At 41.7% G+C, this 17,794-nt stretch overlaps 1 protein-coding gene across 7 annotated transcripts in view; it reads left to right on the top strand.

Moving 5' to 3' along the window:
• Positions 1-17,794, top strand: part of SFMBT2 (Scm like with four mbt domains 2) — a 226,563-nt gene that overhangs the window by 25,526 nt on the left and 183,243 nt on the right. For 5 of the 7 annotated variants that reach the window (XM_079778896.1, XM_079778894.1, XM_079778898.1 and 2 more), the window contains exons 2-3: positions 4,744-4,892; positions 15,646-15,740. In XM_079778896.1, coding sequence (XP_079635022.1) covers positions 4,793-4,892; positions 15,646-15,740 — 195 coding nt within the window. In that variant the 5' untranslated portion in view covers positions 4,744-4,792. The remainder of the gene's footprint in view (positions 1-4,743; positions 4,893-15,645; positions 15,741-17,794) is intronic. The other 2 variants (XM_079778893.1, XM_079778892.1) reach the window with 2 other exon arrangements.

The raw sequence follows: 17,794 nt of genomic DNA, 5'->3' as shown, positions 1-17,794 counted from the left end.
GTAATTTGCCTAAGTCACACAGCTAGTGGCCTTGTTACTCCTTATTCTCCAAGTACACTGTTCTTGTCACAGGGCCAAGACCACTTTTTGAAAGGCGGTTCAGACCTATAATTCTGTGGTTCAACAACTTTAGAGACAAGAGGAGTCAATTATAGTAGAATTAACTTTACACAGGGTCACAAAGTGTATTGTACAAACAGGAAATGACCCTTTAAAAAATCCAGCCCTCTCAGCCTTCTTTTCATGTCTTCAGGAAGTGCTGCTTTCAAGAATAGCCATTTTTACCTTCAGTCTTTAAATTACTTGAAATTACATGTATTTTAAGAATCAAAAGGAAATTTGCTTCCTTTTAAAAATAGCCCCTTTTTTGGGGGATTAGGGTACTGTAGTTAGGAAAAGGATTTGCTTTTTAAAATCCTGTTTTTATTTTGCAAAGCTTATAGATTGGTTGTCACTAATAAGATTTGTCCCCCTCCCCCTGCAATTCCATCAAAAGTAAATTTCTGTGAAGTAGTTTGTCATTCTTATATTTAATATATTTTCGTCCAGAATTGTTTATTTCCACAGGCACTGCATAGCTTCTATTAGCTGCTGAGTGCTAACTGTGGCAAGTGAAGTAATTTATTCTGGGAACCTGACTGCATGCTGTGAAAAGATTGCATTTTGTTAATATTGGGAGATTCTTGGGTTGTTTCTGCCATGTCCTGTGGATTTTACCTTTCAACTACATACCAACCTTGTTTCCTTCTTTTCTCTTTTACTGTCTTAGTCTAGACCTTCATCTGCATGTTGTTTTTAGTTTCTGTTTCCATTTGGTCTTGCCCCTGTCTGTCACCTGTCTGGCATGCAGCTGCCAGAGTGGTATTTCTAGAACAAATCTGATCATTTCATTCCTGGAATGAAATCCTGCAGTGTCTAGTCCTGTCTGCAGAGTGAAATGCGGGGTCGGGCCCTTGTTTTGGCGAACTGTCCCCTCTCATCTGGGTTCCTCCTACCTCCCTACTCTCCCTCAAGTCTTTGTTCAAATATCACTCTCTCAGGTCTTACCTGGCCACCATCTAAATGGTCATAACCCCTTGCTCACCTGTACCTTCTCTCCATTTTTAGTTTTCCCTCCAGCACTTAACACCTTCTAACATATTGTAATACTTTACCAATTTTCTGATGTATTGGAGCTTTCCCCAAGTAGGATGTACTCTCCATCAGGGCAGTGTATGGTGTTTTGTTTGTGCCGAGTGTTCCGCTTCCTGCCCTTTCTCTTCAGTGACCTGTCTTTCTCCCTTCCAAGTTCTTGGTGATTCCTGCATCACCCCATGGACAGCGGTGGAAGGCAGTTTTCCTGAGCGTGCCACCCTCTATCTCCTTCTTTGTCCAGGCCATCTTGTTAGCCCCGGGGGTCAGAGGAGGTGGTATCCCTGCCTAGTGATGGAGTGATCCCGAAACTCACAGTCACAGTTGGTGTCATTGGGTGGGGTGTGGGTTTTAATGACATCTCCGTGCTCCCTGTGAGCATTCTCTCAGGGGATGCTTGTGCGTTGCTGGGTATTTGGTTGGATGGCCACTTGCTCATCACCAAGTGGTTTCTCTGCAGAGCGCATCGGCGATGCTCCTCAGGTACCAGGGGCCGTAGTGATAAACGGGCGAAATCCCAGGGTGGGATGGGACACTATCCAGTCACCTGGCAGCCTCTCCTGCCACTGTGTGCAGTCCCTTGGGGAGGAAATCTCCCAAAGCAGATTTATGTGTGTCTGTATCGTAATAGGAATGGTGAAGAAATGCTCTTAGGAGTCTGCAGTTCTGCCCATTATCCTGTGGGTTGTTTTAGCAAACTGATGTCCGTGGGGTAAAATTAACCAGCCACAATATTCTAGTGCTGGGTTTGCCACTGTCCTCCATTGTAAATAGTTTTAGAACCCATCTATCTGTTCATTAAATGGGTAGACTTGGGGTTTCAGAAACTAAGTTTATCAAATGATTCACTAGTGATATGAGATAACTTTGAATTGTTAAAAAAAAAACCACCCCACCCAGTTTCTATTTAGGCTTACATCATTCTTTTAATTTTGCCAAAACCTCAAAATATTTTTCAGGGAAGTAATCCAAAGAGCACCAAAATGTGGGGTGTGTGTGTGTGTGTTTTAAGAAGGACCTGGTAGATTTTTTGCAGAAAATGCAATATGGTGTATTTACTTTTACCTTTAAAATTTTTTTTAAATACATACTAGTATATATGAGTGGCCTGGTGCACGGATTCGTGCACATTGAAAGGAAATTAATTAGAAGAAAGATTTGTGCAGTAATTACGTTACTGCAAAAAATTACATGTCAAAATAGCATATATAATATAGTATTATAAAATTAAAATACAAAATATTTTAATATCACTATTTGCCCTTTCTCTATATAATAGAAGTGTCAGAGATGAAATAAAATTAGTAAAATGTATATGAAAATAATATGTAAATTGATTAATAAGTGAACAACAACAACAGGATATAAAAACAACAAAGACATGACATAAAAACAACATTGATAAAAATAATTATTGATAAATTGATTAATAAATAATCAACAACAACATGATATAACAACAAAGTGCCAATAGTTGGACTTCAGATACAGTCTGGCATCGTATGCAATTGGCGCCAGCGAGAGCTTTATATGTAGTGCACATGCATGAGTCAGTGTTTATTTTTTATTTATTTATTTATCTAAATTTTATTCATTCATTCATTCATTCATTCATCCATTCAACCTTTATTTTTAAATTGCCAGTGCATGTCATATGTACCTGCCGGTTGGTCAGTCAGATGATCAGACAGACGTATGGTTGGTCACTTAGCCTTTTACATATATAGATATATTTTTATAGTTGACAGTATTGCAGATGTCTCCCATTCCCCCCCACCCCCACACCCAATCCATCCAGCCCCTCCTGCCTCTCCCCTAGGCCTTCACTACACTACTGTCTGTGTCCATGGGCTATGCATATAAGTATGTAAGTTCTTTGGTTTTTTTTCTTCTGGTCCCCTGCCCTAACCCCGAGATATGTTAGTCTGTTCCATGCCTCCATGCCTCCATGCCTGAGGACTTGTTGGTCAGTTTATTTTGTTCATTAGATTCCACAGATAAGTAAGGTCATGTAATATATGTCTTTCTTTGACTGGCTTAGTATTTCACTTAGCATAATAATCTCCAGGTCCTTCCATGCTGTCTCAAAGGGTAAGAGATCCTTCTTTTTTATGGCTGCATAGTATTCCATTGTGTGAATGTATTCACACAATATATTCCACAGCTTTTTTATCTATTCATCTACTGATGGGCACTTGGGCTGTATCCAAATCTTAGCTATTGTAAATAATACTGCTATCAACATAGGGGTGCATATATTCTTTCTGATTGGTGTTCCAAGGTTGTTAGGATATATTTCTAGAAGTGGGATTGTTGGATCAAATGGCAGTTTCATTTTTCACTTTTTTGAGTAAACTCCATACTGTTTTTCATAATGGCTGCACCAGTCTGCATTCCCACCAGCAGTGTACAAGGGTTCCCTTTTCTCCACATCCTTGCCAGCACTTATTTGTTGACTTATTGATGATAGTCAATCGGACAAGTGTGAGGTGATATCTCATTGTAATTTTAATTTGCATTTCTCTGATGATTAGTGACGCTGAGCACTTTTTCATATGTCTATTGGCCATCTGTATGTCTTCTTTGGAGAAGTGTCTATTTAGGTCTTTTAGCCATTTTTTTTATTGGATTGTTTGTCTTCCTTTTGTTGAGTTATGTAAGTTCTTTATATATTTTGGAAATTAACCATTTATCAGATGTATCGGGCATGGTATTCTTAAAAGATCCTTTACCAGTATGTGTGTGACAAAATATCCTGTTTATGTAGCTATTGATGTACTATTCTTTTCCTTCATCTATTTTTGTCCCTTTGCTGATTTGAACTTTTGTCTACATGTGAAATAAAAGTGAACACTGAATAAATGAAAGATTAAAAACCCCACATCTGGCTTTGTCTAACCACCAGAACTGTGAATGGCTGACCCTTAGTAATGACTGCACCTGGGTGTTTTATGGGATGTGACATAAGTGAGTTAGATTGCAGGATTCTGTACGTATGGACCGTAATTTCACCTATTTTACTACCAGTCTTGTCAGAACTCCCAGGCAAGTGTGGAATATCATACTGTTATAGAAAAATTCCAGTTGGTCACAAAGCTCACATTTACAAGTGTTGACACTTTGACTGGCTTTGGTAACCAGTGCCTGGGAGACACCAGACCTTTTGTGCACACATGCATGTGCGCGTGCACACGTGTGTGCATGCGTGCATGTGTGTGTGTGCGTATACTGAGGCTGAGGCGGGCTTGGCACTTCACAGCATTGAGTGAGGGAGGAGGAAACAGTTGGGTGGAGAAGTGTTTTGCCAACATTTCCAGGGTAGACTGGGGGTTGAAATGTAGATTCTGTTTGTTGATGAAAAATGTGTCCATTTTAGTGGTGAGGTGATAAGAACTTGTGGAAAATTGATGGTTTTGCTCAGCTGTGACCTTTGATGTTGACCTTGTGTAGATATGTACCCATTAGTCTTGACTCTTGGTATCTTCTATTATTACTACATTGCATCCTGCACGTTATAATGAAATAGTAGCAGCTCTGACAGGATGCTGTTAGTTTTGGAGAGTTTAAAAATATGTGAATCTGACTCTTTTTTTCTTTGTCGGTTGCCCTTAGGTAATTCTTTCTGCAGAATGAATTAAGAGAAGATCCTTTTTCCTTAGGAATGGAGAGCAGTTTGCTAGCTACCAATATGCCAGCCCCTTCATCTTCTCCCTTGGAGAAACATGCCAGCTCAGCCAATGGTAATGGAGATTTTGATTCAGGTACGATTCCGTTTTCTAGAGCCATTTGACCTTTTGATGTATTGACCAGTATCTTTCTGAAAATGTTTAGGAAACAGTGGGGCAGGGTTTCTAGATCTCACATGCGGCCTGTTCCTAGGCTTTGCTGTCATATTTATAAACATATAGCAGCTTGAAAGTCAGGCAAAATTTGCTTCAAAATTAATATTAGCTATATACTAGACAGGGCAGGCTAGGTGATAGTGAGGTGCCAAATTGCTTCAAAATCTCAATGGCTTAGCAAATAAATGTTCACAATTACTCTCACTCCGTAGTTCAGACAGTTGGTGGTGCTCCGTTGCATGGAGTCTCTGCACAGTGCCTGGCAGTGCCATCTCTGTTGCTGCCTCTGGCTTGGTCCTAATGGGAAGCAGAGCTGCAGGGTCTTGAACCAGTGATTAAATGCTCTAGCTCAGAAGAGACAGGTTTGCTCAGAACCTCTTTTTAAAATTTTTATTTTTCAATCACATTTCACATTTAATATTATTTTGTACTAGAGACCCAGTGCACGAAATTTGTGCATGGGGGGGGGTCCCTTAGCCGGGCCTACACCATCTCCAATCCGGGACCCCTCAGGGCATGCCTGCAGGGATTGGGCCTAAACCAGCAGTTGGACATCTCTCTCGCAATCTGGGACCACTGGCTCCTAACCACTCACCTGCCTGCCTGCCTCATCACCCCGAACAGCCTCTGCCTGCTGGCCTGATGCCCTTCACTGCTCCCCTGCCGGCCTGATCACCCCTAACTGCACTCCCCTGCTGGCCTGATTGCCCCTAACGCCCTTCCCTGCTGGCCTGATCACCCCTAACTGCCCTCCCCTGCCGGCCTGATTGCCCCTAACCACCTCTGCCTCGGTCCCTGCCACCATGGCTTTGTCCAGAAGGACGTCAGGAAGATGTCTGGTCTAATTAGCATATTGCTCTTTTATTAGTCTAGATTAGTTTCAGGTGTAGAGCATATCAGTTCGACATTCATATGCTTTACAAAGTGTTCCCCCCAATATTTTTACCCACTTGGCAACATACATACTTAAGTATGATGGACTGTATTTCTAATGCTACAGTTTATATTCCTGTGACTATTTTATAACTACCACTTTGTAGTTCTTAATCCCTTCACCTTTATACCCCCCCCCCCCCCCCCATACCCCTATGCTCAGAACTTCTTGACAGAACAGGTCTAGGGAGGTGTGGAAATCGAATTCTTGGGAGAAACCAAGGTGGCGGCATAGGTAAACACCTGAACTTGCTGCCTCGCACAACCACTTCAAAACTACAACTAAAAGACAAAACGGATATCATCCAGAACCATGGGAAGGCTGGCTGAGTGGAAATTATACAACTAGAAGGAAAGAGAAAAGCACACTGAGACTCGGAGGAGGTGCGGAGGTGCAGAAGTGAAGCGCGGAAAGGGACTGGCAACTGAGTATGCTGTTGTCTTTTTCAATCGGGAGGGAGATACAAGCTCCCAACTGCTCTGAACTCCAGTTCCGAGCGAGACTCTGGGGACCCAGACTCATATGGGGAGAAACTGGACTGTCTGGCATCGGGCCGGAACACAAGGGTGGCTTTCTCTCAGAGGTGCTTGCAGTGATCATTGTTCCTGCATGGTGCCATGGGACACAGAGACCTGGGGACCTCTTCGGGCAGAGATGAGGGTCAGCTATTGCTGTTTGCTCCGCCCTGGTGATTCCGTGAGACCCCGCCCCATCCAATTTACAACCCCACCCAATCTGTGCACAGAGGCTTTTGCATATGAATGGCCTGGCCCTTTGCAATCTGAAACCTAACATACTGCAGCTGGGTCAGAGAGACCCAAAGGCTCAACAGCAGTTTGCATTGCTTCACAGCTGGGCCTCAGCTGGGCACCTCCAAACCCCAAACAAAGAGGAGGAATCTGCAGATGTCTCTGTAGCTCCTGCTGCGTTGCCTCAGGTAGTGGCTGACTTTGCACCTCTTTGGAGATCCAAGAGCCAGTGTACCCAGTGGTCAGAGTGAGACCATACAGATTACAACTCTTCACATCCATAAGAGACACACTCAGGAGGCAGACTTAGTGAGTGCCAAAGCCCCACTGAAGCAAGTCTTGCCCCATAAGGTGTCTCCAGCACAGAAGTTCTCCCATCATAAACACAACTGATCCTCACAGCCAATTGGCCTGGATGTCAATTCCTCCCAGTGATACCAACAGCAATCAAGGCTTAACTACAACAAGACTGTGCACATACACAAAGGGGTGAACCAAGAGTGTCCACCTCAGGTAATTAGGGAGGCTGAGCCACTGGGCCCTATAGGACACCTAGCACACAAAGCCATATTTTTAACACAGGGAAACAGCCAAAATGTGGAGACAAAGAAACAAGTTACAAATGAAAGAAATGGAGGAAAGCAAACTACTGGATATAGAGTTCAAAACTACAGTTATAAGGTTACTCAAGAATCTTCTAGAAACCTCCGAGAAATTTAGTGAGACCCTCAAAATATGAAAAAGAACCAACTAGAAATTAAACATACACTGACTGAAATAAAGAATAATATACAGAGATTCAACAGTAGACTAGAGGATCCCAAGAATCAAGTCAAAGATTTGAAATTCGAAGAAGCAAAAAACACCCAACCAGAAAAGCAAAGAGAAAAAAGAATAAAAAATATGAAGATAGTGTAAGGAGCCTCTGGGACAATTTCAAGCGTACCAGCATCTGAATTATGGTGGTGCCAAAAGAAGAGAGAGAGAGAGAGAGCAAGATACTGAAAACCTATTTGAAGAAATAATGACAGAAAACTTCCCCTACCTGGTGAAAGAAATAGACTTACAAGTCCAGGAAGTGCAGAGAACCCCAAACAAGAGAAATCCAAAGAGGACCACATCAAGACACATAATTAAAATGCCAAGGGCAAATGACAAAGAATATTAAAAGCAGCAAGAGAAAAACAGTTAGTTACCTACAAGGTAGTACCCATAAGATTGTCAGCTGATTTCTCAATAGAAACTATGCAGGCCAGAAGGGAGTGGCAAGAAATACTCAAAGTGATGAATAGCAAGTACCTACAACCAAGATTACTCTACCCAGCAAAGCTATCATTTAGAATTGAAGGTCAGATAAAGAGCTTCACAGACAAGAAAAAGCTAAAGGAGTTCATCACCACCAAACCAGGATTATATGAAATGCTGAAGGGTATTCTTTAAGAAGCGGAAGAAGAAGAAAAAGGTAAAGATAAAAATTATAAACAACAAAGTAACAACAAATACATATCTATCAACAAGTGAATCTAAAAATCACATGAATAAAAAATATGAACAGAATAAACTGGTGAATATAATAGAATCAGGGGCATAGAGAGGGAGTGGACTGACAATTCTTGCGGGGAAGGGAGTGTGGGGGGTGCAGGAAAAAACTGGACAAAAATTGTACACCTATGGATGAGGACAGTGGTGGGGGGGTAAGGGTAGGGGGGGTGGGCACCAGGTGGAGGGAAGCTATGGGGGGGGGGGGAAGAGGAACAACTGTAATCTGAACAATAAAGATTTATTAAAGAAAAAAAAAAAGAAAAAAAAATAGAAGTTGAATTCTCTGGCATGTGCCCAGAAAGAGAGGACAGCAGGATCTGCCCCAGCACTAGATGCCACTTCCCATGACCCTCTCAAAAACCCCCAGCACAGCTTTCAGAAAAGAGCATACATAATGTGAAAGAAATTTAGGAGATATGAATTTGTGGTAAAGAAATCACAAAACAAACAAAACGAAACCAGTCTTTGGTTGAATTTTGATATTTACCCAATGAATTTGTAAACGCATCTTTTTCTAAATATTGACATCATAAAGAGTTTATTAAAATTTTTTTTTAAGAAAAGGACTTCAGTGTTACATAACAACAAATTAGATAAGGACAACTTAGCTCTCAGAATCATAGACAATGCTGTAGTGAATTCGTGGGCAAAAATGTTGATCATTAATTCAGTGGGAAATTTGACCATTGTCCCAAAAAGGTATGAAATTTGTTTTCACATTTTGATGAGACCAGTCAATGATGTAATTACAGACTGTGTGATGTTAAGGGGAAGCAGAGTGGCAGGGTCTGGAATAAGTGATTAAATGCTCTAGTTCAGAAGAGACAGATCCCATTGAATTTACTACATTATGTTTCTCAAATTATATCTATATCTGGAGAAAATATGGAAATCCCTAAAATCATTGCATGAAAGATGTGAGTATCTGTTTCAGAATTAGCTCATTGTTCCCCTTTCAGTTTCTTTCTACATAAAGCAGGAGCGGGAAAAGTCTAAAAGCAGAGTCAAATCTTTTTCTCCCTGTGGAAACATGCAAATTCTTTTTCTGAGAGAGCATAGTCCCATAGACTGAATGTTCAGCCTAGTTATTCTACTTTTATTTAAGTACAAATATGCCTTTAAAAAAGTCTTTGTTATGCTTGCTGAGTGAGGTTATTTTTCCACTTTTAGAGTCCCTGATTTTCACCATATTTTTGTTGTACACACATCTGACACCTATGACTGCATCATTTTTACTGGTGTGTTTTCAAAACTGTCTAAACGGCAACTGTGTGTTGACTTTTCATTTTTGGGCACCTGCAATAGATTCTGAAACTTATTAATAATACGGTGTCAGGAAAATTAGGTGTACTGAATTTTCTTGTGGGTGATCCCATTAATGGGGAGGTGTGAGCACCAGAATCCTGTCATTGGCTGGGTTACGCCACATCAAACGCCTACTTCTTGGTTAGTTCCTTGCTCTTGTGTGGTGGGATGCCTGAATCATCTAAGAGGTTAAGATCTTTATTAGAACTAATAGTCTTAAATAGCTCTAAATGATCTTAACACTTTCCAGATATTGGCCCTGACTCCCTTCTTCCCCTCCTAATATGGCTAATCTGTCCTTTCTCCTTGGAATTTCCATTTATACTTGTGTGGTGAGGAGACTTTTAGATGGTGCCCCAAAGACAGACTTTCCTAAAGAGGAAACCAATTTAAAGCAGGATCTAAACCTTTGTAGAGAGCAGAGGCTAACTTTTAGGAACTAGGATCTAGTTTTGAACATTTAGACTCTTAAGAACATACCCAAGTAGGAGCCGTCAAGTAATTTATTTTCCCAAGTAGTTACCTTTTCACTTGTTACTACATAACATATCTTGCTGTCTGCCATCAGTTGTGTGGATGTTTGGTTCTGGGACCCACTGTGATGTGCTTAGGGTTGGATGGTGTCTTGGTCTTTTTCCTGGAAGTGTTTCAGATGAGATTTCCATGTCAGATGAGCAGAAGGCAAACTGAGCTCTCTTCACCTGCCTGTAAATTGACTCTCAAATGAGGTACAACAGGTACATGACCCTTTGTTCATGGCAGCGCTCCCTTAAGTGCTTTATGCATGTTGCGTTGTTTAAGTCTTCCACAACCCAGTGAAACAGCAGATGAAGTTGGACAGCCAGGCAGAGTCACGTGGCTGTTGTGTTCAAGCCTGAGATTTCATCCTGAGGGCTTGGAACCTTGTGCTCTGAAACACTGAGCTGTGCCTGCCCTTCAGCCTGGACATGCAAGTGTGCATAAACACACACACACACACACACACACACACACACACACACACTTGCACACACACTTTATGGGACACAGCAGCTACTCAGATTCTTTCTTTAAAAAAATCAACACATGTTTTTATTGATCTTTGAGAGAGGAAGGAAGTGGGGGAGGGAGAGAGAGAGAAGGAAACATCAATGTGAGAGAGAAACATCTATCAGTTGCCTCCTGCATCACCCCGACCAGGGATCGAACCCACAACCTAGTCATGTGACCTGACCAGGAATCAAACTGGCAACCTTTTGGTGCATGGGGCAACACTCAATCAACTGAGCCAGATCTGCCAACGCTCACTTTCTTGTCCTCTCCACCAGTTGTCTCCCATCCCCTCTCCCCATGTGTTATATGACACCTGACTGCACCTCCCTGACAACTGACCACATGTAGGTGCCTACAGCTCTTCTTGGACCAAATTATGGGGCCAAGTCCAACCTGGTTGCTTCCCATGTTTTGATCCTGTGTCTTCGGTTCCTCTGTCCCCACACCCAGCTGCTGTGATCCTTGCACTGATGCTCTGTTCCTCTGAAATGAAAACCATCAGCTTAACACAGGACTCTGAGTTTCATTGGCAGTTTTCTCATGTATAGTTTTGCCTCTTTTCCTAAGGAAAGCTCAAATAGTTGGGGTCAATAACTGACACTTGAGTCCCAGGGATGAAATAGCTTAATGTAAAATGACTCCCCCTTCTGGGACGCCACTGGGATAAGCAGGGGCAGAGGACAGAATGGACAGAAACACACAGAGGAACAAGGACCAGAACTGGATTTCTAGAACTCTAGGCTTCTCCAACGGCTGTGATAAAAACAAACAAAACACTCGCTGACATAGTGATAAATAGATTCCTGGGCATAATTTTTCCAGGATGGCTAAATGTAATTTCCTGATAAGTCTACAGATAAAGTGGTGGTGTGCATTTACACTGGGCAAGTGTAAAAGCATTACTCTGGAAATGTGGGCTCGATTTTTTTTGGGGGGAGGGTGTTAGGTTATATCAACTGGAGTCCCACAGGCTCTTGCATTCAGGGAGGAAATGAATCAACATTCCTATGAGAGAAATTCAGATCTCTGACTCTTCATGCTAGAGAGGAACTAGTTTCATGTAACTCCATTATATTCCCTTTAAAAAATAACAACTCTTTTATATAGTTGTTGCCTCCCCTAGCCAGGAGGTTGGGTCAGTTTTACATGTTTTATTTTTTCTGGAAAGTCTCTCTGGAAGTCTGGGTAGCTGAGCTAGCACCAGGACCTCTGTGCTCAGGTGACGGTCCCCTCCTCCCTGGTTTAGTCCTGTAGCTGAGAACTCCCATCTAGGATTGCGTTGGCCAGTACTATCTGACTTTCATTCGAATGCAGTGTCTGCTTAATATATTCACAATGCACCTCTTTTCTAGATGTTCTGATGGTCTGAATGGACTATCAGCAGTTAAAATAACAAAGATTTAATGTCTTTCTTCCTCTTTCCACATTAAAAAAAATACCTAGCACACAAGAAGGTGCTCTGTAAGATTTTATTCATTTCAAATGTGTCAATTCTCCATTTTTTTTTTTTAACGAGGTATTGGTTATGGGCTTTCATATCCAACTTTGCAAAGTTAGCCTTATTTCATATTGTAAAATTGTACAACCCAAGGTTTGATTACTTAAAGGTGTTTGAGCCGTTTGCTCATTCCATTTTTCACTATAAAGCAGCTTGCAGTCCAGCTTTTAGTAAGGTATTCTTTTTCTGTTTATTATGAAATATTCTGGTCACATAAATAGCTTTCTGTTTTCTAAGGCTGGAGTGCCACTAATGAACGAGGCTGTTTTCTTTTAAATTGTGACATTTTCTTAGTAGCTTTTCATAGTCTGTTTTCATTACATCATGGGGCTTTGCCTCCGACTGGATCATTTGCCACGGAGGGAGATTGTCAGTTTCCTTGATAAAATGTTTATGGGTTTAAGAAGTTCATGAATCAGCGGTAAATATTTGCTCTGGGTTTATGAGACCTCCACTCATAAACATCGTGTATGTTTATCTATTGCTCATTGAAATGTCTTTAGAGAATCAGCCACTTAGGCACATGCTGGGGAGGACGTGTTACTAAATGACAGATTTGAAAAGGCTGTATTGTGAGGAGCCCTGCATTTTGTATCAGATTTTATTGTTAAAACAACACACTTAAAGTTACCAGTGCTGGGCATAAAGGTTTTGAAAAATATTTTTAATTCCATTCTAGGTCTGACTTTTGGGGTGCTTATTGAAGTTCTTTTTGCATGAATAATTTTATACCTTTTTTTTTTTTACTGTACTTTAAAAATCACCTAATGCTGGCCTCTTTATGCCCAGAGTTTTGGGATGTAGGAGCAAGAAGGATGTGTGTTATACTTTAAGCAATCACGATTTGTCTGCACATTTAGGGGCACAAGTAAACTAGGGACTGAAGTAAAACTCAGCTGCAGATGTTGGAAAAACATCTACAGTCAAACCTTGGTTCTCGAACATCTCCCATCTGGAACAATTCGATTCTCCACCAAGATGTTCACAGAAAAAATGTCTCAAACTTCGGTTTTCGACCTGACAATCCTTTCATGCTAATACCTCAATATGACAAAAAGTGTCTCTTAGGCAACAAAGGAGAGAATGCTCCTGCCCAGGACCGAGTTTTATGCCCATGTCTGCGCCCTGGTTCTCTCCTTCTTTACAAGCAGGTCTCAGGGGCTGTGCCCATATGGTTCGCCTCTCCGAAGGTGGCTGCTGCCTCTAGCCCTGTGTCTTTCTGTTGTCTGATTTGGCTCTGGAGTGTTCAAAGGCTCATCAGCGCAGGAAGACAGAGAGAAGTCAGCCTGAGTCTCCATGTGCAGAAGCGGGTGGTGGTGGTGAATGGAGGTGTCTGATTTGTGACATGGACAGAAGAATGACACAGGAAGGTGCCTCGTAAGAGTTCCATCCTCGAAATCAGATAGCCCGCCTTGGACTCATGCCTCCTTGGATGGACAGTTGTGTGACAGTGGTGGCTCCAGCCTTTCTGGGCCCCCGTCAGGGCCCCCATCATCCCTTCTGTGAAATGAGGCTGTAGTATCCATCTGTCAGGGTTCTTAAGATGTAAAGCAATCAGCAGAGAGCTGGTGTCCCAATTCGGCATGGCTCTTTTGACCTTGCCGTGTTGCTGTGTAGTCACTTTGTGGAGCTGGAAGGTTGAGCTGAGGCTGGACAGGGTGCAAAGAATAAAGTAGGACAAGTTAGCTATCATCAGGTCCTGCACCAGATCACCTGGACAGATAAATTGTGCTGCTGTGATGCTCTGGCTAGTGGGTCGAAAAGCAATCTTGATAATCGATGTCCAATGCTGCTTGGGGCAAAATAGTTGTGGGTAGAGCTGTTGGGTGACACCCACATGTGTTTTCTGAATGTGACTGCTTTCCCTTTTTGGGTTTGCCCTACTGTGTCGAAGTAGCCGGAAACCACCTGGTGCCCTTGTTGGCTGGTGGCTGCAGGACCCTCTGGCTTTTTTCAGGGAACACATTTCTGATAACAAGACAGTGAGTCCCTGGGTGAAGCAGCATTTTGGGAGAGATACAAGGGGAGGGTTTTCTTTTCAGATGGCTTTTTATTTTCTTGGACATTTGATTATAAACCACTTGATGGGAGTGAACTTTGAGACGATAGTTTTAAGCAACTTTGATTCAGAAGACAAAATTGAAGGTAACGGCCTTTCAACTCAGCATGTTCTGACTTTACAAAAATTATCCTCTTCTATCATTTTCTGAGATTATGCACTGTATCACAAGAAAATTACTTTTCCAACTTTTAATTTAAAAGTCTTTAGTAGGAATAAGTAGTGATGGATAGCCTCAAGAACAAGGCTTTCTTTCTTAGACTCTCCCTTTGCCTCACCCCCCTGGCCCACCTGCCAGTATTTGTTCTTGGTCCAGTGCGGTAGCCTCCTGCTAGTAGAAGATACACTGTTGAACATTATTGCAAGAAGAGAGAATCTAAACATTTGAAGCTCTTACTTAGCTGCATGTATGGACAGCCCTTGCTGCTGTATGTTGTTTCCTTAGGATTGTCTTACAAATCGGTTAAAGTAATGGTGACAGCTGATTAGCTCTTTCCATTTGAAATTGTGACATGACATTTATGTTATCTGTATTTCACTTTAAAAATTTTGATTGATTTGAGAGAGAGAGAGAGAGAGAGAGAGAGAGAGAGAGAAACATCAGTTTGTCATTCCACTTATTTATGCATTCATTGGTTGATTTCTTGCATGTGCCCTGATGGGGGATTGAGCCTGCAACCTTGGCATATTGGTATGACACTCTAACCAACTGAGATACCCAGCCAGGGCCTATACTGCACTTTAAAGTGAATTATTTGGTGTTTTTCAGCTATACAGATTATATCTTACATGTAGAGTCTTGAATGTTTGGAGAATTACTTGATTTCCTTCAGAGCCAAAATAGGGATTGCTTTAAGAGTCATGTGCATTTGATTGTATTTCTCCTTGATCCTTGTAAATGGGAAATCCATGTCGTACCTTGCCCTGAAAGCTCTGTCACAGCAGCTGGCAGGACAGCGGACCCTGGACTGGGTCTCACAGTTGGTCTGTTTCTGTCCGTAACTTATCCAGTGGCCTCCCACACTTGAACAATCCTTCTGGGCCTCAATTGTTTTCCCCTTGAAATGACATCAATGCTTTCTAAAGTCCCATATGACACTAACAGTCGATGCTATTATTCCACAATCCCCAGCTGTAGTATGTAGCCAGGGACAAGGGTGCCAGTGCTGTAAGTACATCGTGGTACTTACTCAGCACCCCATGGCTTTCTTCACCTTGCCATCCAATCTCCCCGAAGAATGGAGTGTGCACAGTGGCCAGTTCCAGAATGATATGCTAATATGCAGCAAGTATGCCGTGAAACAAATCTCATCTCATTTGCCTAAGAGCACTTAATATTATCTTAGATTTTGTCAGGGTATCCAAGCAGAATTTCTTCAGGGTGTCCTCAGTTTATAACGTCAGCAAACTGAAAATAATTTGATAATATGTTCCAAAACGACTGAATTAAGGGATTGTCTAGTCTTCATTGGGGGCCAGTACCTTTCCATTCTTCACTCTACTATTGATAATTTTGTGTTTTTTGTTTTGTTTGGTTTTCGTCTTTCCAATAGAAGAAGGTTCAAGCTTGGAGGAAATTGGCTTTAACTGGGGCGAGTACTTGGAAGAAACAGGTGCCAGTGCAGCTCCTCACACATCATTCAAACACGTACGTATCCTCCCTTCTCCTTCTGGTATGCATGTGGAGGGTGGGAGGGGGACCTGCAGGAAGATGCCAAACCGATTGGAAGATAGGGGATGAGGAAAGAAGGGAAATTCAGCCAAGATTTCTTAGAAATAAAGAAGAAATGCGGAAGTTTGTTTGCTTAGCTGCAGGTGGGTTGGCCTGGCTCTTGCGGCTTATCTCATCTAACACAGGGCTGGGCTCAGGGCAGGTGAGAAACGATGTGTAATTTTAACCTCGTCTGCACCTCAAAATGCTAAATTTGACAGACGTGGCCCTTGCACAGGGCCTGAGACAGGTCAGATTGGTTAGAATAAATAAAAGCCAGCAAACTAGGTAAGTATAATATCATCTTAGGAGGTGTAATGGCTGTATATTTTTATTTTGGATTGATGGTTTTTTAAATTTAATTTTAAAATCTTTTTTTTCTTTTATTGTTTAAAGTATTAAATATAGTAGTACATATATCTCCTTTTCCCCCCCCCCCCCATTGACCTTCCCCCAGCCTCCCCTACCCCCTGTCGCATGCCCTCATCCCACCCACCCAATGTCTTGTGTCCATTGGTTGTGCTTATATGCATGCATACAAGTCCTTTGGTTGATCTCTTTCCCCCTCCCCTCCCCAACACTCCCCAGCCTTCCCGCTGTAATTTGACAGTCTGTTCTGTGCTTTACTGCCTCTGTATCTATATTTTTGTTCATCAGGTTATAATGTTCTTTATTTTCCATTAATGAGTAAGATCATGTGGTATTTTTCTTTCATTGCCTGGCTTATTTCACTTAACATAATGCTCTCCACGTCCATCCATGCTGCTGCAAATGGTAAGAATTCCTTCTTTTTATAGCAGCATAGTACTCCATTGTGTAGATGTACCATAGTTTTCTAATCCTCTCATCTGCTGATGGGCATTTAGGCTGTTTCCAAATCTTAGCTATGGTGAATTGTGCTGCTATGAACATAGGGGTGCATATATTCTTTCTGATTGGTGTTTCTAGTTTCTTGGGATATATTCCTAGAAGTGGGATCACTAGGTCAAATGGGACTTCCATTTTTAGTTTTTTGAGGAAACTCTATACTGTTCTCCACAGTGGCTGCACCAATCTGCATTCCCACCAGCAGTGCACGAAGGTTCCTTTTTCTCTGCATCCTCGCCAGCACTTGTTCTTAGTTGATTTGTTGATGATTGCCATTCTGACAGGTGTGAGATGGTACCGCATTGTCATTTTGATTTGCATCTCTTGGATAATTAGTGACTCTGAGCCTGTTTTCATATGTCTCTTGGCCTTCCTTGTGTCTTCTTTCAAAAAGATTCTATTTAGGTCCATTGCCCATTTTTTTTTATTGGATCATTTATCTTCCTTTTATTAAGTTGTATAAGTTCCTTGTAGATGTTGGAGATTAAACCTTTATCAGTGATACCATTTGCAAATATGTTCTCCCATACAGTGGGCTTTCTTGTTGTTTTGTTGATGGTTTTGTTTGCTGTGCAAAAGCTTTTTATTTTGATGTAGTCCCATTTGTTTATTTTCTCTTTAGCTTCCATTGCCCTAGGAGCGGTATCGGTGAAGAAATTGCTTCGGCATATGTCTGAGATTTCTCTGCCTGTGGATTTGTCTAGTATTTTTATGGTTTCCCATCTTATGTTTAAGTCCTTTATCCATTTTGAGTTTATTTTTGTGTATGGTGTAAGTTGGTGATCTAGTTTCATTTTATTGCATGTATCTGTCCAATTTTCTCAACACCATTTATTGAAGAGACTGTCTTGACTCCATTGTATGTTCATGCCTCCTTTGTCAAATATTAATTGAGCATAGTGGTTTGGGTCGATATCTGGGTTCTCTGTTCTATTCCATTGGTCTATATGTCTGTTCTTGTGCCAGTACCAGGCTGTGTTGAGAACAGTGGCCTTGTAATACAGCTTGAAATCTGGTATTGAGATCCCACCTACTTTGTTCTTTTTTCTCAGGATTGCTGTGGCTATTCGGGGTCTGTTTTTATTCCAGATGAATTTTTGGAGAGTTCTTTCTAGGTCTGTGAA

This window comes from Cnephaeus nilssonii (assembly GCF_951640355.1).
Source record: "Cnephaeus nilssonii genome assembly, chromosome: 1".
Lineage (NCBI taxonomy): Eukaryota > Metazoa > Chordata > Mammalia > Chiroptera > Vespertilionidae > Cnephaeus > Cnephaeus nilssonii.
Note: the sequence above shows the minus strand (reverse complement) of the source record. Positions and strands in the feature narration are given on the sequence as shown.